This window comes from Hemicordylus capensis, chromosome 4, assembly GCF_027244095.1.
Source record: "Hemicordylus capensis ecotype Gifberg chromosome 4, rHemCap1.1.pri, whole genome shotgun sequence".
Taxonomy (NCBI): Eukaryota; Metazoa; Chordata; class Lepidosauria; order Squamata; family Cordylidae; genus Hemicordylus; species Hemicordylus capensis.
Genome location: NC_069660.1, coordinates 85964507 through 85988477, shown reverse-complemented (window position 1 = coordinate 85988477; position 23971 = coordinate 85964507). Strand labels below are relative to the sequence as shown.

Genomic DNA, 23971 nt, shown 5'->3' with positions numbered 1-23971 from the left:
AGTCACTTGATGGTTTACCACCATCAAGTTTTGTCTCTTAGGTAGTCTGCAGTGATGGTTAGTCAGTTGCAGCAAAAGTAGGGATGTGCAGATTATTTTCAGCTCAAAACATTCCAACTTTAAATGGGCCATTTTGAGCTTGAAAAAGAATGCACTTCAAATGAAGGGTCTGTTTCTACCTCGGATTTGTATAAGGCCAGTGCCAAAACCAGTCAGCAAGGGGAATGTACATCTCCAAAATGGTGCTTGGAGCACTGAAAGTGTTCCAAGCTCATTCCAGGCTTTTGCGTTCTCTTCCAAGCTCAAAATGGAATGCAGATCCCGTTCCGTGCACATCTCTAAGCAAAAGCAACAAGAAGTCCTTTGGCATGTTAAAGAATAACAAATATATTGTGACATCAGCCTTTGGGGGTCATAATGCATTTTGTTGAGTAAATTCTGAATGGAGTTAGAGGCTGAGCGTGTGATTCACATATTGTGCAGTTTTGTGCAGGTGTTTTTCTCACTCTGTGCACTGTGACATCTACCAGCTGCATGCTGCACTACATGTGCAAATGCGCAAGGAAGTTGTGCATTTGCTAAATCATGCAGCTCGCTTGTGCAGTTTCAGCATCTGCATAACTTGTGCTCTAGTGCAGTGTGCATTTGGAAGACACGGCAGTGCCTGCAGTGTGCAAAATGGCTGTGGAATGTGTGCTGTGCGTGAACCTCTGTCTTACTAATTCACCATATTTCTGCTACTATAATGCATATATTGCATTTCTGCGTTGTGAGAAGTCTTCTATTAGTATTCATGCAAGTGAATGCTAACATGTCGTAGCTGCTATTTACCTGTTAGCATTGCAATGTTTGTGCAAAGATGCAGTTTCTTAAATATTAAGATTAGTTTTGGTAGGGGTCTTTTAGAGATGTATACAAGTACACTCTTTTTTTAGCCTACTTTCCAGTAGGCTTATGAGATCTCGGCATTTGTATGTGTGTTTGTTTGTGTGTGTGTCCCCCGCCCCACTTCATAATGCCTGGACCAATATGAACCAATTTGGGTACAATTTTAGGGACACATAAGGATACCTCAATGGCATAGTTTGTGATGTCATCCACCCCATTCAGCATGGCAGATGTGTAGATGTTTGAGGCACAAGTGGACCACCTAACTGATTTGGACCAAATTTTGTACAGATGTAGGGATAGTGAAAGGAAAGTAGGCAGATTAATTCTTACTATAACAACTTGTTGCATATTTGGACAGCACCTTTTAATCTAAAACAGAGTCTAAAACATAGCATGGTAGACGTTCTGTATTTGGTGTATTTCATGATAAGCCAGTATTTAGGCCAGTGTACCTTCCAACCATGAGCTTAATCTACATTAATAGTTTATTGCAGCTTGTGAAGTTGTTTGCATTGCCTTTAAATGACTACATAGTGCAGATAAATTGGAGACGATTCTTACTTTAAAGCAGTGTCATTTGAATTGCTAGATACTTTTAGTGGTAAATCTACTGGCTGGCTTCATGCTAAATCAACTTCAGCTGAACACTGACCTACAGTAAACTTGTAGCACAGATGAGCCTATAGGCTGTTTTTAAAAGCATGTCAGATCAAGCATGAGAATATCATCCCTGATGATGGGTTGTGCTCTCTCCTACTTGTTCGTACAGTAGACATGTTAGCTTGGGGTAAATCAAAAGGTAGCTGGTCCAGCCAGCCTACCCAGCGGGAACAGGATCCTCCCAGTTCCTTTTTTGTCTTGCTCCTACCAAAAAAGCTAGGTGGGAACTCCTTCTCCTGATCTCTGGCCTCCAGCTTTTTACCCGATTAGTGAGAAACATCCTTATATAAAATTTCAGTTGGCTATTCTTAACCTTTCTCTATCCCCTCTACTCCTTCCCCAGCTCTCAAGCTGGATATATTTTAGTATGGTCTCTCTTGGAGGAGCCAGCATCTGCAGAAAGGTGCAGGGCAGGCAGAACCACTCACAGTAAGTCTGTTTCTTTCTTTTCTGCCTTGACTTTTACTAAAGTCTTCTGTAACCTGAGTGTTGTGGTTCTAGACCTCTACTTTCTGCTATGGTGAAATATGAGAGTTGGGTTTTGAAATAAAACAAGTTACATCCTTGAGTAATGTGCTAGTATTCAGAGGTGTTCCTTTGTGTCCAGATGCAGCTTAGTCATGGCTTTAGTAGCTGCTAGGGTTCCTTAATTATAGGCATTTGGTGAGTAGTAAAATCTAAAGCTTTAAAAGGTCTTCTGAACTGGATTTTAGAGACTGCTTTAGTTTATGTACTGATAAAGTGACTCTAAATATTTTTGCATACCTTTCTGAAAAAGAATAGACAAGCCAAGTCCCTCAGCCATTGCCTTCGGTAATGTGCAAGAAGGCTCCTATACTTGTCTAAAATGTTGATAATTTAATTAATTACTAAATGTGAAGAAGAAAATCTCTGCAGTTTTTAATTCCATTTCATCATAAAGCTTTCTAAAGTTCTGTAAGCATTCATAATTTTTAGTGCAATAGCATGGTGGGGGAGTCAGAGAAAATACGGAGGCTATGAACAGAATTGTTATCATGGAATTGGGGGACAACATCCAGAGCAGTGCTGCTACAAGGCAGAATTAGCATAGACAATTGCCTCCTTCCCACTCTTTGCTTGGCAGCCCCACCTGTGCCATATCCCAGGTTGTTTCTGACCACTTTTGGGTGACTTTGGGTGCTGGCGGAAGGTGAGTTGGCAGGAAGAAATGGCCTGTGCAAACTCTACCTCATGCTAGGGCTGCTCTGGGTCCCTCCCAGTGTCTTTAAAGGTAATTTGCACAAATATGTAGGGATGACCTTGCCTTAAAATGCTGTTTTTAGCAAAGAGGAAGACATTTGTCCTGAGTAGTTGCAAGATTTTACCTATAGAAAACAATTACAAAATCTTGCAATTATAGATTTTGAATTTCTGGATATTTGAATTTACTTCTGTTTGGCATTCTGGTAAATGTTGACTGATCCACAACATCCTTGTGGATGTTGTTGCCAAAAATGTTTCGAAAAGAATAATTTAATGTTGATAGTAGAATGTTGTCAGTTACTTTTGCAAGTGAAGTGGGCAAACTTGATATTGAGTGATGGCTCTGTAGGAATGCTCATGTCTGATTATTTAAGACATGTTAATAGAAACCTTCAACATAGAGCAGGGATGTGGGGTTCACCAAATCTGCCTTATACTTTCAATGAGAAGCTTCTAGATTCATTACTGAAATTTTTATTCTGTATTTTGTTACCAGCTTCTTATCCCCAAACACAAGGGGAAAAGATTCAATACATACTATACATAAAAAACAGTAACATGTAGAAACCTGATAACTTTTTTTATTTCAGGAAAGAGTGAAGTTGCATGTTAATACGTGGACACAGTGTTAAAACGTAAGTGGGAAAGTGAGTGAATTGATTTTGCTTTTGTTCTTGATTTCCTGGAAATGAATGTAAGCAGGCAAAACTTTTAATTAAAATCCCAGCAGGGAACACACATTCCGGTAAGTTGGTCTTCATGACTCGGAGCAGGTGGGCAGTGTTTAGTATGCTAAACAACACGTGCTGTGTAGACTTTGAGCACTTTTAAATTCCCAGTTCCTTCCACCGGAAGACGCTTTGTGTTCCAAAAGGGTTATTGGCCTGCCATTACACGTTTGAGTATAATATATAGCTTGAACCTGTGATCTCCTGCTTGTATGTTGTATGTATTCCATCCTTATCCCTATGAAGTCTTCTCCCCACTCCCCCAGCTAAATATAACTTGCATACTGTTTTTAACCCTCGGCCAATAACTGGAAGAGCTGCATAACCTACTTCTGCTTCAGTTTTTGATTAATTTGCTCCATGGACATCTGGCACTTCATATGGGGTGTCCCTTGCTAGAAGTTCCCAACCTGTGGTCCTGCAGATGTTGCTGAACTACAACTCACATCATTCCCAGCTATAACTTATTGTCACTGGGGATGATGGTAGTTGTAGTTTACCAACATCTGCAGGACTACAGGTTGGGAACTTCTGCTTTATTCTCTTTCACCATCTTAGCCAATATGCAACCAACAGGAGATACAAATGTTTATTGAAGAGTGTGTGTTCTAGAAACCTTGCTCTTGGCTAAAACTTTGCTTTCAGAATCTGGCTATAATCTAAAGCTATTGATTACAAAAGCCTACATATGGTTTGGATGTGGGAAACTTTGGTTCAAATCTCTGTTCAGCCCTGAAGTAGGGATATGCCTGAATGGGCTTGGGCAGCTGTGGGTGGGGCGGGCATCTGTTCCCTTAAGAAGCAGGTCCTTATCTGCTCCGCTGCCACCCCGCCGCTTCTCTAGGCGCGGCGCTCACCTTACCAAAGGCCATGTGCGACTGTGACGCTGTTCCCTGTAGCCTGCGCACTGTATTGGCACAAACATGGCTGCTCCCTGCCGAACTGGTTCATGCACATCCCTGCCCTGAAGCTCGCTGGGTGGTATGAATCTCCCAGATAATTTACTGTACAGGTTTGTTTTGTAAGAATGCTGAAATAAGATGTCAAATGTAAATAAATCAGAGGTGCTATAAAAACTTGCTACATAATGTAAGTAGAAATCTTAAATGATGTGGTTCTTGTATTGATACAGACTTTTCCTTATTAATGAGTATTTTTTTCCCTTTCACTTCTAGAGTGTTTTGGAATTGCACCATTTTTTGATGGAAGAAGAGAACTGTCACCCATATGTGAACTCTTTGTTATAATACAACCATTTCCCCCCCTGTAAAGTACCAATTCAAATAGAATAGTTTAGTGGGAGATTGCTTTCCAGTCTGGCCTTTTACTTTTTCCTTTGTTTAACTGAATGCATACATGGGAACAATAGAAAGACAGAAATTATTGTGACTCTTGAATATTCATTAAGTTGCTTTTAGTTTCTTAGCAAGGAAGCTTAAGTTACATGATGTGAAAGGCCCTTCAAGACACTATTTAGAACGTTTACACAGTCTTTTAGCAACTATAAACGTGATGAAGATGAGTCTTGCTTTTTAGGATTTCTAGAAGCAAAAGTTCAACACACAGTCCCAGGATTTGGAAGACACTTCAGTATTCTGTCACCTTCCTCTTTCCACTTCCTTGGTTTCAAACTATCTTGCTGCAGAAGATGAACAGAGTGCATTTGTGGAGTTCACCATTAATCATGGTGGTGTTCTGAATGTTGTGCAGATCTGATAACTACTTCTGTAATGTAATAGCTGAGTTGCATAGCACTGTGACAGCAGGAATAAGTTTAATGAGGTGAACGTGGTTGTGGCTTTCCAAAAATGCACACTCCCTTGTAGATATTTTTTCTCATATGAGTGTAAAGAGAAATTAAGATGAGCAGCTAAAAGGGTGAGGGGTGCAGTCAGCACGAAGTGCGACTTCTCGTGCTTCCTTTGGGAATCACCATTGCCACAAAGCTGGCATAGGTGCACCCTGCAGAAGGAAGGAGCCTGGAGATCCAAGAGAAGCACTGGAAGTGACAGTGGTGGACTGCAGAGGCCAAACTGGGTAAGTCGTCATGTTACTTTGCATGTGTTTTTTTTCATTCAGCTGTAGTCCTGACTTGTACAGTATGTGAAAGATTGCTAGTAGAGATGGAAATCTAGGCCATTCTGAACAAACATCTGATTTTGGTCTTGTAGGAGAGTGGCTGTCAAAAATGTAAGGGAAGCTTACCAGCACATTATTAGTATGCTGGAGTAGGGGAAATGAATCTAAAATTATTCTAAGTCTTCTAGCTTTGGAAGTAAGTAGCTGATGATGGAGCTCAGTCTGGTCCTCTTGAAGTGTGAAGTGCACAACTTGATAGAGCCATAGAGATACTGCACTTTGGACTGGATCTCTGTCCGGTTATGGAGATGTTAGTTAATAAGTTGAACTGCTTTTTTCTGAGCTGTTCAGAGTAGGCCTAGTATTGTCGCTTCTGTGTAAGTTTTGGGAACATAAGAACATAGGAAGCTGTCATATACTGAGTCCGACCATTGGTCCATCTAGCTCAGTATTGTCTACACAGACTGGAGCGGCTTCTCCAAGGTTGCAGGCAGGAATCTCTCTCAGCTCTAGTTTGGAGATGCCAAGAAACTTGAAACCTTCTGCATGCTCTTCCCAGAGCAGCTCCATCCCCTAAAGGAAATACCTTATAGTGCTCATACATGTAGTAACCCATTCATATGCAGCCAAGGCAGACCCTGCTTAGCTAAGAAGACAAGTCATGCTTGCTACCACAAAACCAGCTCATGTGATGTTCCTTTATCTTAGGTCCAGGCCATGAGGTTTGATGCCTCGCTTTATTGAAGAGAGACACTGGACCTAAATGGCGCAGCATGACTTTGTTCCTGCCTGGCTTAACTTCTCTACGCCACAGTCTGCCAAGGTAACTATTATATCAACCCCTTCTGTGCCCTTTAGGCAAGCGGTGGCCAGATTACATTTCATAATAAAAGGGTATCTGTTTAATGAATAATTAAATAGATGATTCCATATGTGTCTCTCCTGGTGCCTAAACAAAAGTTAGTTGGTAATGTTCAGTTTGATCGATTGATTGATTAGATTTGTATACCACCCTTCCGAAATGGCTCAGGGTGGTTTAGAGCACGATAAAACAATTAAAACAAGTTAACAATAAAAATCAAACTATTAAAAAAAAACAATAAAACCAATTAAAAAGCTAAAAACCCTGAAAATCAGGGCAGCAATTTAAAATGATTAGTTGATCTTTTAAAACCCTGGAAGGCCAGGCCAAACAGATAGGGTTTTAAGGGCTCTCCTGAAGGACAGTAATGATCTCAAATTACGAATTTCTGCCAGGAGTGCATTCCATAGCCCAGGAGCAGCTGATGCACCACTGTTTTGAGGTCACTCTCTTCAAGGAATGGACGCAGCTGTTGAATCAGCCAAAGCTGATAGAAAGCTCTCCTGGCCATGGCCTCCACCTGAGATACCAGGGTGAGGCCTGGGTCCAGGAGTACTCCCAAGCTGTGCAACTGCTCCTTCTGGGGAATGTAACCACATCCAGCACAGGAAGATCTAACCCACCCCTCAGATTCTGAGCCCCCACAATGAGCACCACCGTCTTGCTTGGATTCAGCTTCAATTTGTTCTCCCTCATCCAGCCCATTACTGCCCGTAGGCAGGCATTTAGAGAATGAGTGCCATTTCCTGAAGATGAAAAGTAGATTTGGGTGTCATCAGCATACTAATAACACCCAGCACCAAACCTCCTGATGCCCTCACCCAGCGGTTTCATGTAGATATTAAAAAGCATCGATGACAGACTGTAGCCCTGGGGGGACTCCATATAATAGCTCCCGTTTTGAGGAGCAACTGTCACCAAGTGCCACCATCTGGAATCTAGCCGAAAGTTAGGAGCGGAACCACTGCAAAGCAGTGCCCCCTATCCTCAACTCTCCCAGCAATCCAGAAGGATACCATGGTCAATGTTATTGGACGCCGCCAAGAGATCCAGAAGAACCAGCAGAGTCACACTCCCTCTGTTGATTCCCAGTAAAGGTCATCCATCAGGCCGACCATAGCTGTCTCAACCCCATAACCAACTCTAAAGCCAGTTTGAAATGCGTCTAGATAATCAGTTTTCTCCAAGACTGCCTGGAGCTGGTCGGCCATCACTTTAAAAGAACTTTTAAAAGTACATACAAAATAAAATGGTTTTAAGTTGCTGCCAAAATTTGTAGCCCATCTGCACTCTGTACTTGTGCAGACAGTCAAGATAATGCCTGCACCGTAAAAGTAACAAATTGCATTGCACTCTTGGGCAAGCTTTCACTAATTATTTATTCTTATTGCAGACACATTTTCCATATTTGCAAAATGAAAGTGGTTTGTTCAGCCATCCTAAAGGCATAGACTTTGCCAGTACTCAATAGTAATTCCAAGCTATTTTCCACTCCCATTTGGCAGGGGAGTTAAGGTGCACCTGTAGCTAATGGGAATGATGTGGTAAAACTTTGCTTTTTTTCAGCCTGAATTGTCTCTGATTTTCTGCTGAATGGTTTCATAAGAACATTAGAAAAGCCCTGCTGGATCAGGCCCAAGGCCTGTTTAGCCCAATATCCTATTTTACACAGTGGCCCACCAGATGCCTCTGGGAAGCCCAGAGGCAAGAGTTGAGGGCATGCCCTCTCTCCTAGTGCTACTCCCCTGCAACTGGTATTGAGAAGCATCTTGCCTCTGAGGCTGGAAGTGGCCTATAGCCCTCAAGTAGCCATTGATAGACCTATCCTCCATGAATTTATCTAAACCCTTTTTAAAGCCATCCAGGCTGTTGACTGTCACCACTTTTTGTGGCAGAGAATTCCGTAGGTTTGATTATACATTGTGTGAAAAAGTATTTCCTTTTGTCGGTCCTAAATTTCTTGGCAATCAGTTTCATGGGATGACCCCTGGTTCTAGTGTTATGTGGGGGGTGGGAATTGTTCTCTATTAACTTTCTCGACATCATGCATAATTTTAGACCTCTATTATATCTCCCCTCAGTTGTCTTTTTTTTTTCTAAACTAAAAAGCCTCAGGTGTAGCCTTGCCTCATAAGGAAGGTGCTCTACGCCCCTGATAATATTGGTTGCCCTCTTCTGCACCTTTTCCAGTTCTACAATGTCCTTCTTAAGATATGGTGACAAGAACAGCACACAGTACTCCAATTGTGGCTGCACTATAGTTTTGTTTGGGCATTATCATTCTAGCAATTTTATTTTCAAACCCCTTCCTAATGATCCCAAGCATAGAACTGGCCTTTTTCACAGCTGCTGCACTTAGAGTTTAACAAGCTTTCCATCATGATCTCAAGATTGCTGTCCTGGTCAGAGACTGAACAGCTCAAGCCCCATCAGCGTATATGTGAAGTTGGTTTTTTTTGCCCCAATATGCATCACTTTACACATGAACATTGAACCACATTTGCCATTTTGTCGCCCATGCACCCAGTCTGGAGAATTCTGCTGCTCCTCTCAATCTGTTATGGATTTCACTACCCTAAATAGTTTGGTGTCATCTGCAAATTTGGCCACCTCACTGCTTACCCCAACTTCTAGATCATTTATGAACAAGTTAAAGAGCACTGGTCCAAGAACAGATCCCTGGGGGACCCCACTTATTACTTCCCTCCATTTAGAGAACTGTCAATTTATTCCTACCTTCTGTTTGCTGTCCTTCAACCAGTTACCAATCCACATATGAATCTGTCCCCTATCTCATGACTTCTAAGTTTTCTCAAGAGTCTTTGATGAGGAACTTTGTCAAAAGCTTTTTGGAAGTCTAGGTATACTATATCAACTGGATCACTTTTATCCATACACCTGTTGACACACTTAAAGAACTTTTAAAGGTTCATGAGGTGAGATTTACCTTTGCAGAAGCCATGCTGGTTCTCCCCCAACAGGGCCTGTTCTATATGTGTAACAATTTTATCCTTGAGAATACTTTCCATCAATTTGTCTGGAACGTTGAGCTAACCAGCCTGTAATTTCCCACATCCCCCTATGGATCCCTTTTGAAAATCAGAGTTACATTGACTACTTTCCAGTCCTCTGGTACAGAGCCTGATTGTAGGGATAAGTTAGATATTTTTGCAAGGAGGTGGGCACTCTCACATTTGGATAGATACCATCTGGCCTTTGCGACTTGTTAATTTTTAATTTTTCTAGACAGTTTAGAATGTCAACTCTTGTCACCTCTCTCTGACTCGGTTCTTTAGTCTCTGCCGCTGAGAAACTCAGTTCAGGCACAGGTATATCCTCAGTATCCTCTACCATGAAGACGGATGCAAAGAACTCATTTTGCAGTCTCCATAACCTCCTTAAATAATCCCTTTCAGACCCCCATCATCTAATGGTCCAACCGCCTCCCTGACAGGTTTCCTGCTTCTGATGTATTTAAAGAAGTTTTTTATTCCCCCTTGATGCTTGTAGCTAAATGTTCTTCAGACTCGCTTTTCACCTCCCTTTTTGTCACTTTGCATTTCCTTTGCCAGAGTTTGTGTTCCTTTCTGTTATCTTCATTTGGGCAGGTCTTCCAATTTCTGAAGGAAGTCTTCTCCCCCTTTCTAACTTCCTTGACTTTAGTTGTAAGCCATGTTTGCATCATTCCAGACTTGGTGGTACCTTTCCTCCTTTTTGGTTTACATTCTAAGTGGGCTTCCATTATTGTGGTTGTAAATAAATTTCATGCATTCTGGAACAAAGTGACTCTCCTGATTTTTCCCCTTTCAGTTTTCTTTTCACCAAACTCATCATTTTAGAGACGTTTCCCTCCTCTGAAATTCAAAGTGTCTGTGTTAGACCTCCTTGGTGATTATCTCCTTGCAATATGCTGAATTTGATCACACTATGGTCACTGTTTCCTAAAGGTTCCACAACACTGACATCCCAGGTCCTGTACACCACTCAGGATTAAGTCCAAGGTTGCCTTCTCTCTGGTTGGTTCCGTGACCAACTGTTCTAGGGCACAGTCATTCAGCATTTCTAGAAATGTGGTCTCTCTGTTATTACCTGACTGAATTTACCCAGTCTATGTGTGGGTAATTGAAATCACCCATTATTACAGCTCTGTGAATTGGATGCCTCCCTGATTTCTTTCTGCAACTCCCAGTCACTGTCAATGTTTTGATCAGGTGGGCGATAGCACATCCCTGGTAGCACATTTACTTTCAGGCCTTGAATTGTCATCCACAGAGTTTCTGTGGAGGACTCAGGTCTTCCCAGGTTTTCTAGCTTGTGAGATTCGATCACTTCTTTAATATATTGTGCTACTCAACCTCCAATTCGCCCCTCCCTGTCCTTTCTATAGAGTTTATATCCAGAAATAACCATGTCCCGCTAGTTCTCCCTGTTCCTCCTTGTTTCTGTTGTGCCCACTGTATCTGTGTTTTCATTAGCAACTGAGCACTCCATCTCAACAATCTTGGCTCGGAGGTTTCTGGCATTGGCTTATAGGGACCTATATGCTGGATCTTTCTTTTGGCCATTTGATCTCTTTGACCAGCTAGCACATCCTTCTATCTGCTTTTTGAAAAATCCTTCTGTCTGCTTGTTCTTCTGTTTCCTTCTGTTTTATCTGAATCATTTACACCCTTGCACCTTTAAGGGATAGTATTTGCCAAACCAGATATTGCCCAGCTCCCGTCGGCTATCCCCCATGCATCACTTCAAAAGCTGCTCTGCAAACTTTTTTATTTTAAGCGTCAGAAGTCTGATTCTGTCTTGATTCAAGGGGAGACCATCCCTTTTGTACAGGCTTCGCTTACCCCAAAATGTATTCCAGTGCCAAAAAAACCAAACCTCCTCCTTCCAGCAACACCATCTTATCTGGCCCTGTATGTGGAATAGGTAGCATTTCTGAGAATGCTACCTTGGGGTCCTGGACTTCAGTCTGCTACCTAGCAGCCTAAATTTGGCTTCCAGGACCTCCCGACTACATTCCCCAACATCATTGGTGCCAACGTGCATCACGACAGCTGACTCCTCCCCAGCACTGCCTAACAGCTTATCTAGATGCTGTGTAACGTCCACAACTTTTGCACCAGGCAGGTACATCATACACGCAGTCACAGACCTATCTCTCTATACCCCTAATGATCGAATCGCCTACAACTAGGAGGCCCCCACCCCCTGGAGGAGTATCCCCTGTGCGAGAGGATATGGGCTCATCATTCACATAAGAGGTCCCTTATAGGGGAGTGTTTCCCTCTCCCTCAGAATTAGGAGTGTGCATGGTTCCGTCCGGCACAATTCAAAAGACTGCCGGACCGGTCCGGATGGCGGGGGACTGTTGCTTTAAGCGGGGGGGGGTGGTAGTACTCCCCCCCCCCACCGCTCTTCTCCCTCCGGCGCTGTGTCATTTGAAAAATCTTCTTGGGGCGGCAGAGTTCCTCTGCCGCCCCTGCCCCGTCGTTGTTTATAAAGCCTTCAAGGAGACGAACGCTAGCGGCGTGCATGCACCCTGCGCGGCGCGCGCGCTCGTCTCTGACGCTGCCGCGCGCGCGCCATGACGTATGCGGCGCGCGCACAGCAGCGTCAGAGATGAGTGCGCACACCGCACAGGGTGCATTCACCCTGCTAGCGCAGGGCGCAGAGGAACTCTGCCGCTCCAAGAATATTTTTCAAATGACACAGCGCTGGAGGGGGAAGAGCAGCAGGGGGGCCGGTAAGTACTACCACCACCACCCCGCTTAAAGCAACAAACCCCCCCATGCCGGACTGGGGGTGCACCAGACCATGCACACCCCTACTCAGAATGTCCTCCTTCCCCGAGACCTTCATTCTCCCTGACATCAGAAGAGCCATCAGCCTGGGAGTGGGATGCCTCTATCATGTCCCTGAAGGTCTCATCCACATATCTCTCTAACTCCCTGAGCTTCTCCAAGCCAGTCACCTTGGTTCTGAGGGAACAAACTTGTTCCCTGAGAGCCAGGAGCAGCTTACACGGAGCACACACCCACAACTTCTGCCCATCGAGCAAATAGTCATACATGCAGCACTCTGTGCCATAGACTGGGAAGCGTCCCTTCCCCTGATGGCTTTTCTATCGTAATATGTTAAAAATTCTATGTTGTGTTTATGTTGTAAACCACCTAGAGACTCTGGTAGTGGGCAGTATACAGATTTGTTAAATAAATAAATAACTGGTTTTGTTGGCTGTTTAGATTATTTGAAGATTGTTTATTTGGAAGTTAGGCCTTAGCTGTAGTTGTAAGCTATTAAACAGTTAAAACTTGATTTCCTGAGGAAAAAGAGAGAAAGTAGTACTCACCTTTTCTTCCCGCTGGTCTCCTTGTGATCAGGGGGCCTCCTTTTGAGCTCCCCCACCAGTGTGTTCTCATTTTTTTTCTTCTGTGCGGAATGTGTTTTGTTCTGGGCAGCAGTATCAATACAGTGTGAGTGTACGTGCATTCAATGTGGGACCTTCTTGATTAAACTTGAGTGAGATTTAAAATTAACTGAGGGGACGTCAAAAAACGTGTGAGTATGCACACGCCTTAGAGAGTAGGCGTCAAACTGAACAGGTAAATTCCTCCTCCACAGTAGTCTTCAAGCTGCAGAGGAAAGTTGTTTCAAGCAATGTGCCATGTAGCCACAACTACTCTTGTTATGTTGTCAGTTTCTTCTACTACTACTACTACTATTGTTTACACAGTCAGACAGGTATTATTGACTGGTTTGTTTTATCCAGACATCGAGTCCTTCCCAAGGACCTGGGATGGTTGAATTTTATTATCAATGTTGTTATAGATATCGTCGCAGAATATAGGCTGTTCCCAGTAAAGTTGCTTTTTGTAATTGGCTGGTGGTGATTTCTGTGGCCCCTATGGTGTTGAGGTGCTCTTCAAGGTGTTTTGGAATTGCACCTAGGGTGCCAATTACTACTGGGATTATTTTGGTCTTCTTCTGCCACAGCCTTTCAATTTCATTCATTCATTCATTCATTCATTCAGCTTCAACCATATCTCGGGGCACATGAGAAACTTACACACTACTTATGGATTAATGAAATAAATACCTACCACACCAGGTTCTACAAGTATGCACCCTGAAAGATCTATTTAAAGATACAGATGCTTTAACTTAGCTAAGAGAGTGTCAACCTGGATATGACACTACTGGGAGCCCTGTGTATGAGGGAGATACACATTTGTTTGAATGGGGTTGTACTGCTAAGCATTGGCTGTGTACTTGGAGGTACTTCTGGATGTATGTGTGGCAGCTGTAGGAGAGTCTCTCAGCAGCTTTAATTGGTATAACAGCACCCCTTCCTGGATAGGACAGACTTTCTCACAGTTGTTAATACCTTCAAAGTAACATGCAGATTGGATTAGTGTAATGCAATCTATTGCCTTTGAATAGTATTTGCCAGAATGTTGACTAAAGCCGTGTAGACAGATTACTACATTATATCTTCATTTGTGTTGGTTACTGGTCTCTTTCTGAGCCCAGTTCAAATTGCTGGTTCTTTGTACTACTGAAGCTGGCACATTGCTGGGGGTAGGGTCCACTTTGTGTCTCTCTTTTTGGCAGAGATCAGTTGAATATTATTCCTTAACAAAGCAATATACAGGCGGACCTCATTATCCACGGAGATTGTTTCCAACCACCCCAGAACTGTGGATATGTGGAAATTAACACCCACCCACCAGTGTATACTGAGGTTGGGTGTCAGTTGTAGACCTCCCAGAGATGGAAGTTTGGGGCGATTTAAATATATGTAAAGCAAAATAAATAAATAGCCCGACTGCAGATACGTGGAACTGAAGATGTTGGGACCGTGTATAGCAAGCTCCACCTGTATAGTGTATTGATTTGCTGCTGAAGACTTGTGTAGATGTTGCAGTAGCAATCTGCATGTTCTGAATCCCTTGTCCTTCATAGGCCCCTGGAGCTACTTTTGAGAAGCACGGAGAGCATCTTCCTCGGGGAGAAGGCCGCTTCGGAGTAAGCCGGAGACGTCATAATTCTTCAGATGGCTTTTTTAATAATGGCCCCCTCAGAACTGCAGGAGGTAAGCCAAGAAGCACAATTCATTCTAGAACTAGAACACTTTCTCAGAGTACCAGTTTTATCTCTTGTCTATGTCAAGTGCTATAAATGTTTGTTGCAGAGCAATGAGGAAGAAAATGACTTGGTGAGTTGTCAAATAATTTAAACCTACTTGTTTCATTAGGAGAAAAATGGGAGGTTTTTACCTTTTTTATATACAGTTTTATAGCATACTAGTGTTTTTAAGCCCGTTGGATAACGGGCGCTAGTGGAGCTGTGCGCCCCGGACCCCCGCCGCCATTCCCCCTCCCGCCACCCACCGCCGCCCGCGGCTCCGGCCGGGCCCGCCACCCACCGCCGCCCGCGGCTCCGGCCGGGCCCACCGCCGCATCCAGTTTCCCCCGCCGCCTCGTCCGGCGGCCAGAAGCTGCCACCCCGAAGAAGCCGGGTAAGCGGCGGCATGGCCAGGCCTCGGCCATGGCTCCGCCGTGCCGCGTCCTCTGGCCGAGGCAGCGGCTTTGCCACCGCCTCAGCCAGTGTCCCCCGCCGCTGCTTACTCGGCTTCTTCGGGGCGGCCGCTTCTGGCCGCCCAAGATGGCCGCCGGGTGCTGGCGGTCGTGTCTCCCTTGCTCTGTTCTGGGCATGCACTCTGCGCATGCCCAGAACAGGCCAGGGAGGCACGGACACACGCTTGGTGTCCATCCACGGACGGACACCAAGCCTTTTATTAGAGAGGATGCTAGTTTCCTCTGATATTTTTAAAGTCTTTGAGTACTCCTACCTAACTAAAGTAGCAAGTGTTATGGTTCTTCATGTTGTGCTCTGCATCCAGCTGGAATATAGATCTGATTAATGCTAATAGTGAGTTGCAAGAGGGTGGAATGATCAGTTTGTAGTGTCCTTGCTACTATGGGTAGAGGTTGTAGGAAATCACTTTGCTAGCTTGATGCTAGACCTATATGAGCAAGAAATGCTTTGCAAAAAGATAAAATACCAGCTGAGCAGGCAGAAAATAGCCAGGCTTGGGGTTTGGCTTGAAATAGAATTCGGGGGGAAGTCCATGGAGATTTGAATAATGCTTTAGCAGACAATAAGTAGTTTTGATTTTAACTTAGTTGATTTTAATTGTTTTTATTTTGATGGCCTGAACCTTTCTTTGGAAGGGCGGTATATAAATCGAATGAATAAATAAATGACAGGAGCTATGCCTTGCAAGACATGTAAAGCTAGCTGATCATGCAGGATAAATATGGTTGCTGCTGCAGTAGATCTAGGTACTGACGGTTTTCACAAATATCTTTCTCTTGTGCAGACTGCTGGCATCAGCCTTCCCTGCACCGCCATGATTCTGTGGATTCTGGTGTTTCTAAAGGAGCTCATATTGGGCTAGCTGGTAATCAGCCAGGCTGGCATGGTCCTTCACGGGGCCACGATGTCATGAATCAGAGAGCTGGAGGAGGAACTGGATCTCATCGCCACTGGAATGGCAACTTCCACTCCCGAAAGGGTTCAGCTTTTCAGGAAAAGCCACCTGCTGAGGCCAGGGAGGAGAAGGAAGAGAAGGAGAAACTGCAGTTTGAAGAAGATGACTTTGTAAGTGTATTTCCTCTTCAACTAGGACTGGCAGTTTTCAGGAACCTAGAATTAAAGACAGTAGATTTTAGGCTGAGTAGTAGTACCTCTTTCTTTTAAGATGCTTATTCTTACATAAGTAATTAGAAAGTGGTGAGACTGAAACTGTGTAGTATAATCTGAAGTGCACTTGCCTGATTTCTATATTACAGCCATCACTGAATCCAGAAGCTGGAAAGCAGAACAACCAGAGTAAGCCAGTTGGGACTCCTTCTGGTGTTTGGGGTAGGTATTAGGACATTGTTGAATGGGTGTCGTCTTGTAATAAAAGTATTTGGTCAAGATATAAATAAACTAGTTTCTTGACTTTGGTTCAGTTACTCAAGATTAATTTAAGAAACTTATACTGTGCATAATCAAATTATCTAGGCTTTAAAACATCTGAAATACAGCAATTCCTATTTGACTTCCCTATGACACATTCATCTTAAAAGTCTCGTTGGCTGCCCCGATACACCTGTGTTTAGAAATGGAAAAATTCAGGAACTCAGCATGGCTACATTTGTCTCCCACTGCTCTTACCCCATGCCTATTTCTGTAGATGTGTATAATATTTTTTGTAGGCCACAGAAATGTGAATGTTCCAGGGATTCTTCAGAAATATCCCCCAGGAGCCCAGATCCTTCAGGCTTTGCGGGTATGGAACTCCACCTATTCAAAAAAGTAGAATATTTCTCCAATTTTTTCTAGCACCATGGTAGGTTCTGCCTTGTCCACCCAAAGATCCTCCAAGTTCTTCTTTTATAGGAACATAGGAAGCTGCCTTATACTGAATCAGAACATTGGGTCCATCTAGCTCATTATTGTCTACACAGACTGGTAATGGCTTCTCCAAGGTTGCAAGCAGGAGTCTCTCTCAACCCTACCTTGGAGATGCCAGGGAGGGAACTTGGAACCTTCTGCTCTTCCCAGAGCAGCCCCAATCCCCAAAGGGAATAGCTTAGTGATCACATGTAGTCTCCCATTCAAATGCAAACCAGGATGGACCCTGCTTAGGAAATGGGACAATTCATGCTTGCTACCACAAAACCAGCTCTGTTCAAAAAACGGTTTTGATCTCTTATCAAAATTACCAGACACATGGCACTACTAAGACAAGACTGACATGCTGGAATAGACTTGTTTGATGTACTGGAATATACTTGTGTAGCTATTTAGACCTTGGTGGTGTAGGAAGCCACCATAGTTCAAAAGATTATTTATTTTTTCCTGATGTGTGTGAACAGATCTTTTGCTGGGCTCTTAAAAGAGCCTTTCTTGCTTATGAGCAGCTTCTCTGTCTTTGTTCCCAGCTATGCAATATTTGTTCTCACCTGTGTTTCACCAGAGTTGCTGCTTTTTGTTCTCACTAATCCAGCCTTATCCCTATTTGTTGTTCATTAGCTGTGTCCTAGTGCTGCAGCCCTGGTTACCTTATTCCTGAAGTCATCTGGGACCGCATGGGCACCATTTATAAACAGGACATGAGTATAGCCACTTACTCTGGAGCTCATCAGCATGATGTAGGTCAGCGGCAGCCTGCGATTTTAATACTATGTGGCTTGCTCTTTTTTAACTTTAGAGGTTGTACATTTAAGAGTAATTGCACATTCCAGAAGAACTGGATTCTTTGCCTGTAGCCTCTAAACAAAGAGACTAGGCTGACAACCCTGAGTGCTCACTGACATCTTATTACTCTGGTTGCTGTTTGTGTAACTGGCTTGAGCACTGTAAACGTGTAATGTCTTATATTTATTTATTTGGTTTATATACCGCCCTTCCTAGAGTGGCTCAGGGTGGTTTACACTAAAATAAAAAATACATGATAAAATAAAAACCCAGTTTAAAGCAGATTAAAATTACAATTAAAACTAGATAACATTAAAACTAGATATAATTAAAAGCAAGGCCAAAAAGATGGGTCTTTAAGGCTCTCCTGAGGGCCTTCAAGGAAGACAATCCTCTTATCCACGGGGAGCACGTTCCACAGCCCAGGGGCAACAAGAAAGGCCCTATCCCAGGTCGCAACCAGAAGAACCGATGGCACCTGAAGATGGATCCATCTTGTAGAGAAAGGTGCTCTCTCAGGTAACCTGGACCTAAGCCATTCAGAGCTTTAAAGGTAATAAGCAGCACTTTGTGTTGGCAGCCAGTGCAACTCTTTAAGAACAGGCATAACAGAGATCCAGTTGGTGGGGACTAGAGACGGGGCCTTTTTGGTTGTGGCCCCTCAGCTTTGGAACGCCCTCCTTGAAGAGCTACACCATGCTCCCTCCCTCAGTGTTTTTAAAAAACATCTTAAAACACACCTTTTTAAGGAGGCTTTTAAACACTCCATTATTATTTCATTATATCTGGTAGGTTCTTTAGCTTTTTATAATTCTCAGTTTTAATTTGAACCTAATAATTGTGATATTTTATCTGACTTTTTAAAAATTGAGTTAATTTTATTACTTTTATTGTATATGTGTCTATCTTATTGTTGTGAGCTGCCCTGAGCAGTAGTGCACTGGAGGGGCGGGGTATAAATATAAATAAATAAATAATGTGGTCTCTCCGGGATACCCTAGAGATCAATCTGGCTGCTGCCTTTTTAATTAACTAAAGTTTCTAAACTATGTACAAAGGCAGAACTACCTAGAGCAGTAGTCCAACCTGGAGGTTACTAGTTGGTGTACCATTGTTTGCAGGTTATTCTCCTCAAGGAATGGGTAGGGTTGTTGAATCAGTCACAGCTGGTAAAAAGTGCTCCTGGCCATAGTCTCAACCTGAGGCACCAGAGTGAGACCCAGGTCCAAGAGCACTCTCAAACTACAAACCTGTTCTTTCTAGGGGAGTGTAACCTCGTCCAGAACAGGAAGTTTTATCCCATCTTGCAAATTCTGACCCCCAACAATGAGCACTTCCATTTTGCTTAGATCCAGCTTCAGTTTAATCCAAACCATAATCCCTCATTGCTGACTGTAGGCAAGCAGTTAGGGGGCTAACACTATTTTCTGATATTGATGACAAGGAGAAATAGATTTGGGTGTTGTCATATTGATAACACCCAGCACCAAATCCCCTGGTGATCTCACCCAGTGGTTTCATGTAGATGTTAAAAAAGCACTGGTGACAGCATGGAGCCCTGGGGGAATCCATATAGTAGCTCCCACTTTGAAGAGCAACTGTCACTAAGCGCCACTATAAAACAGTGCCTTTTATTCCCAAATCCCTCAGAAGATCCAGAAGGATACCATGGTGGATGGTACTGAAAGCCACTCAGAGATCCAAAAGAACTAGCAGTCATACTCCCCTCTGTCAATTATTAGGCCAACCAAGGCTGTTTCAACTTGTAGCCCGCTCTAAAACCAGTTTGAAATTGGTCTAGATAATCTGTTTCCTCCAAGACGGCTTGGAGCTGGTCAGCCATCACATGTGACCACTGATGAGCCAGCGTGGTGTAGTGGCTAGAATCCTGGACTAGGACCGGGGAGACCCAAGTTCAAATCCCCATTCAGCCATGATACTAGCTGAATGACTCTGGGCCAGTCACTTCTCTCTCAGCCTAACCTACATCACAGGGTTGTTGTGAGGAGAAACCTAAGTAAGTAGTACTCTGGGCTCCTTGGAGGAAGAGCAGGATATAAAATGGCAAGCAAGCAAGCAAGCAAGCAAATAAATAAATAAATAAATAAAAGAATATTGCCTATACAAAAGGCAATGTGGAAGTTATGTCTTCTGGACATTCTAAATTTCTAGAGTTGTAGGTGTATCAAGGTTCAGTGTGGCCAGGGAACAGAGGAGCCACAGTGTCGCCTCCTCAGGTTCTCAGTGCTGGTGCCTCCACACTGGGAGAAGCCATCCCTGGGAGCCAGTCCTTGGAACTGCTTCTGCTGTTTGAGGCATGTGCATAAAAATGTACACACAAGCATGCACATTTGCTCTTGCTTGCTTGGATGTGTTGTTGCCATTGTCCTACCCCTGTAACAGGCTTTTGGAGGAGAGGAGGGAATATGCTTTTCAATTAATCACTGATAACTTTTGGGTTTTTTAATGAACTTTAATGGCTAACCATTCTGATTTTGAAGTAGCTAAACACATGGAAAACCTGTGTTAGACACTGCATAACCTCTTTTTTTTTAAAAAATTATATCCCACTCTTCCTCCAAGGAGCCCAGAGCATTGTGCTACATACTTAAGTCTCTCCTCACAACAACCCTGTGAAGTAGGTTAGGCTGAGAGAGAAGTGACTGGCCCAGAGTCGCCCAGACTCACCCAGCAAATATCATGGCTGAATGGGGATTTGAACTCAGGTCTCCCCAGTTCTAGTCCAGCACTCTAACCACGACACCAATTTGGCACATAACACCTTTAGCAATAAGCTGGAACAAAGCCTGGAAATCTTGAAATGATTGTATAGGTTAGTTGCATTCTTAAGGGGTCGGGAATTCTGTGTTTTGCAGAATACCGAGGTGGTTATTAGTGTGTTGGGTGCAAATCTAATCATCTTAAGTGTTCAGAAGACCATTGTCTAGCAGCTCAGTCCAGAGCTCAGGTTGGGAAATTGCTTTGATATTAGCAGACTTAATTCTGTTGAAGTTAATAGAACACATTTGGCTTTCAGCCAAGTACAACCTCTGCACCTAACTTCCTTAGCAACAAAAATTCATCGTGGCAAGAATTCAACTGCATTATTGAGGCACAGATATCAAGACTGCTTGACCCTTGGGAGATCTGTAACATCCATGAAGATATATTGCATTGTTATGACCATGACTTATTACTCAGTTGCCCAATATATCATAGGGACTGTGAAGTAGTATGTGATAACTAAAGCTGTCTTGGATGTTGTTTTGTATAAGGCTTGTTGTTTTGTCATAGGAATATAGGAAGCTGCCATTTACAGTCAGACCATTTATTCCTCTAGTTCAGTATTGTCTAGTCTGCCTGGCAGAGGCTCTCCAAAAGATTCAGGTAGGAGTCTTTCCCAGCCCTGCCTGGAAATGCTAGGGATTGAACCTAGGACCTTCTAAATACAAAGCAAATGTTCTACCAGTGAGCTATGGCTCCATCCTAATCATGTCTGAATCAATCACATTGAACTTGCAGATATGTCTCTGTAGGAACAAGTAGGAGTAGTGCACTCAAGATAATACTGTAGTTGAAAATATGAGACTTTTGTGTGATCTTTATGTGCACTAGCTAGTGAAATGCTTACAGAAACTGCATTGGTCATAAAGAGGGGCTTATAACAACACCCACAATTGACACTTTCCTAGTGGTTCAAGCTTGTCCTCTCTGAAGAAAAACCTCATGGAAACAGTTCATTTGACTTGGTGCAATAATAAAATTGTAAGTATAAAACAGCTTTTAGTAAGCGTTGCCTGCACTGAGTTTTAGGGTGGGGAGGACTTTGTTTGAATAGTATATTTTTCCAAGTTCAAAACTAAAACTGGCGTTAATTCTTGATACCTAGATTGGTTCTCCTCCTCGTATATTGAAGGGAGTTGTATGCTGGGCTAAGGTCAGCAAATTTTTCCTGTTTGAAAACAAGCTGCTAGAAGGGCTGGGCTGGGAGAATAGTGGACTTGCAACTTTGAGGGCTACTGCATTATTGCAGGCATGAATTGTCAACAGAAATGTTCTTTTCAGGGTTGTGTTAAAGAGCTGGAGGTAAACTAGAATTCATTTTTATGCAAATATTTAGTGTTTCTCTCTCCCTCCATTTTTGTTTTACTAGAAAATCCTCCGAGTGCCAAGCAACCTACCAAGATGCTGGTCATCAAAAAGGTTTCAAAAGAGGATCCTGCTGCCGCCTTCTCAGCCGCATTTACATCACCAGGGCCTCAGCTTTCAAATGGCAACAAAGCAACCACCATTGTCCCAAGTGTCTACAAAAACCTAGTTCCTAAACCTGCAGCACCCCCTTCCAAGGTACCCAGGGCTTCACTTCTGCACTGAATGACTCTCTAAGCAGTTACCTTTGCTAACTGAGTAAAGAGGCTCTTTTTAAAAGTGGTGACTTTCTTGTGTGGCGGCACCTAAATTCATTCCAGTGGCTGTTGTCTAAGTGTGTGTGTGTGTATGGTACTGTGAATATTTCGACTAAGGAGCATTAGCCTGGATCAACTGAAGCAAGCGAATGATGATGGCAGCCTTCAGTTTTTGCTATGACTTGCTATTATGAGCTGCTTGGTGTCTTTGTATCTCTTCGTTTAGTGTATTCAGTGGAACGTCTCTGGAAGCAGAATAGTTAACTCTACTCATGTTGTATTGTGGAAATGGTATGACCATTTGTCTATCCCTCATAAGCCATACATGCTTCAGGAATATGACTCGCCTTCATAGCACTTCGCTTTGGAGAAGAACATTTTCCAGAAGTCTGGGAGGTCCACAATTTTAAATGGAATAGGTTCATTGTTAGAACCACCCCCGCTGCCAAAAAAGAACAAAAGTGAATGATTCAGTTTTGGATCTTTAGGCATTCTTGTTTTGTAGCCTTAGGAATTTTTATGGCCTGGAATGCAATCTTCTTTCAAACTGAATGATTTTCTTGCAACAAGACATTTGAGTGATTTGTAGAAACAGGTGTAGATTTTTCTTAGCTGCACTTTCAGGGAAGACAAAGCAAAATATGTTGATGCTGTCTTGATGTTGAACATCTCGCTATGCAATGCTATTACTGTATGATTTATTGTTGTGTCCTCATTGTAGCCAAGCCAGTGGAAAGCGAACAGAAGTGAACATAAACCAGGCTCACTCTCCTCCAGTCGTGATTCTGCCTTTACTAGTCCTGTGTCTATAACCAAACCAGCTGCATTGGCCGGTGGCTCAGTTCTTGCCTCTTCCAAAGAGGTAATCACCCAAGGTTGAAACTGACATATTGTGGATTAGAAGGGACATAAATGTCGCCATCATGTTAGCTGATAAGGATCTTGCATATATGAAGACACCTAAATGTCAAAGCTAATTCCAACTACCCAGCTTACAAACGGTGGAGAGGAAGGTTGAACAGGGGGTGAGGTGGTGTCCCTATTAGCATATGATGTAAATTCTGAAAGGTTGACAATTGATCACTTTCTCCTCAGAGTCCCTCCAGCACCACCCCTCCCATTGAAATAAGCTCCTCTCGCTTGACAAAGCTGGTGCGCCGCACAGATAAGAAGAGTGAGTTCTTGAAGGCCCTAAAGGATGATAGGAATGGGGAGATGCCAGAGCGCCATGAGAACAACAAACTGGAGGATGTAAGGGTGTGGTGCTGTTTGTGTGTCTGGAGAGCTAAAATAATTTTAAGATAAGATGACAAGGATTGTTAAAAGTGTGAAGTGAATTAACTGAATTGTACATATTACAAAGGTGCAAGTCTGCCCATGTCTCAGAACAATTCAGCAGGAGTGTATTGGTTACTTTAAGTATCTTGTAACCTGCTACTTTCTAAGAAAACTACAACTGTGTGATGTACAGTAGGTTTTGTTCTCTCGTTTACAGCATAGCAGACATTTTAAAAATATTGCAAGTGCTGGTGACAGATAGAAACTTGCAGAATTTGGCAAGTAATATAAACATTTTTCTGTTCTGGTAAAATGAAATATGTACTGTTTTTACCAAATAAAACTAAGCTGTACTTTCAGTTTTAGAAATGCATAGGAAAATAAATGTAGAAAACATAGTATTAATGAAAATCAGAAGGTTTGATTACATTTTCGTTGTTTTGATAAGAGCAAACTGAACTATTTATTCATATATAATAGACACAGAATGATTATGTTCATTTTAGTAAGTTTTGAGTTGTTTAACTATGGCAAGTTGGGGTGTGTGGTCACTTTATGCCACAGTAAGAGACTGATTGAAACTGATTAGAGAG

The 23971-nt window shown here is 42.9% G+C and overlaps 1 protein-coding gene across 5 annotated transcripts in view; it reads left to right on the top strand.

Annotated features, from left to right (window-relative positions):
- GPBP1L1 (GC-rich promoter binding protein 1 like 1) overlaps nt 1–23971 on the top strand; it is a 58778-nt gene that overhangs the window by 30810 nt on the left and 3997 nt on the right. For 4 of the 5 annotated variants that reach the window (XM_053245012.1, XM_053245011.1, XM_053245013.1 and 1 more), the window contains exons 3-11: nt 3366–3410; nt 4679–5540; nt 6291–6405; nt 14407–14536; nt 15827–16107; nt 16299–16371; nt 21848–22041; nt 22822–22962; nt 23196–23351. In XM_053245012.1, coding sequence (XP_053100987.1) covers nt 6346–6405; nt 14407–14536; nt 15827–16107; nt 16299–16371; nt 21848–22041; nt 22822–22962; nt 23196–23351 — 1035 coding nt within the window. In that variant the 5' untranslated portion in view covers nt 3366–3410; nt 4679–5540; nt 6291–6345. The remainder of the gene's footprint in view (nt 1–3365; nt 3411–4678; nt 5541–6290; nt 6406–14406; nt 14537–15826; nt 16108–16298; nt 16372–21847; nt 22042–22821; nt 22963–23195; nt 23352–23971) is intronic. The other variant, XM_053245015.1, reaches the window with a different exon arrangement.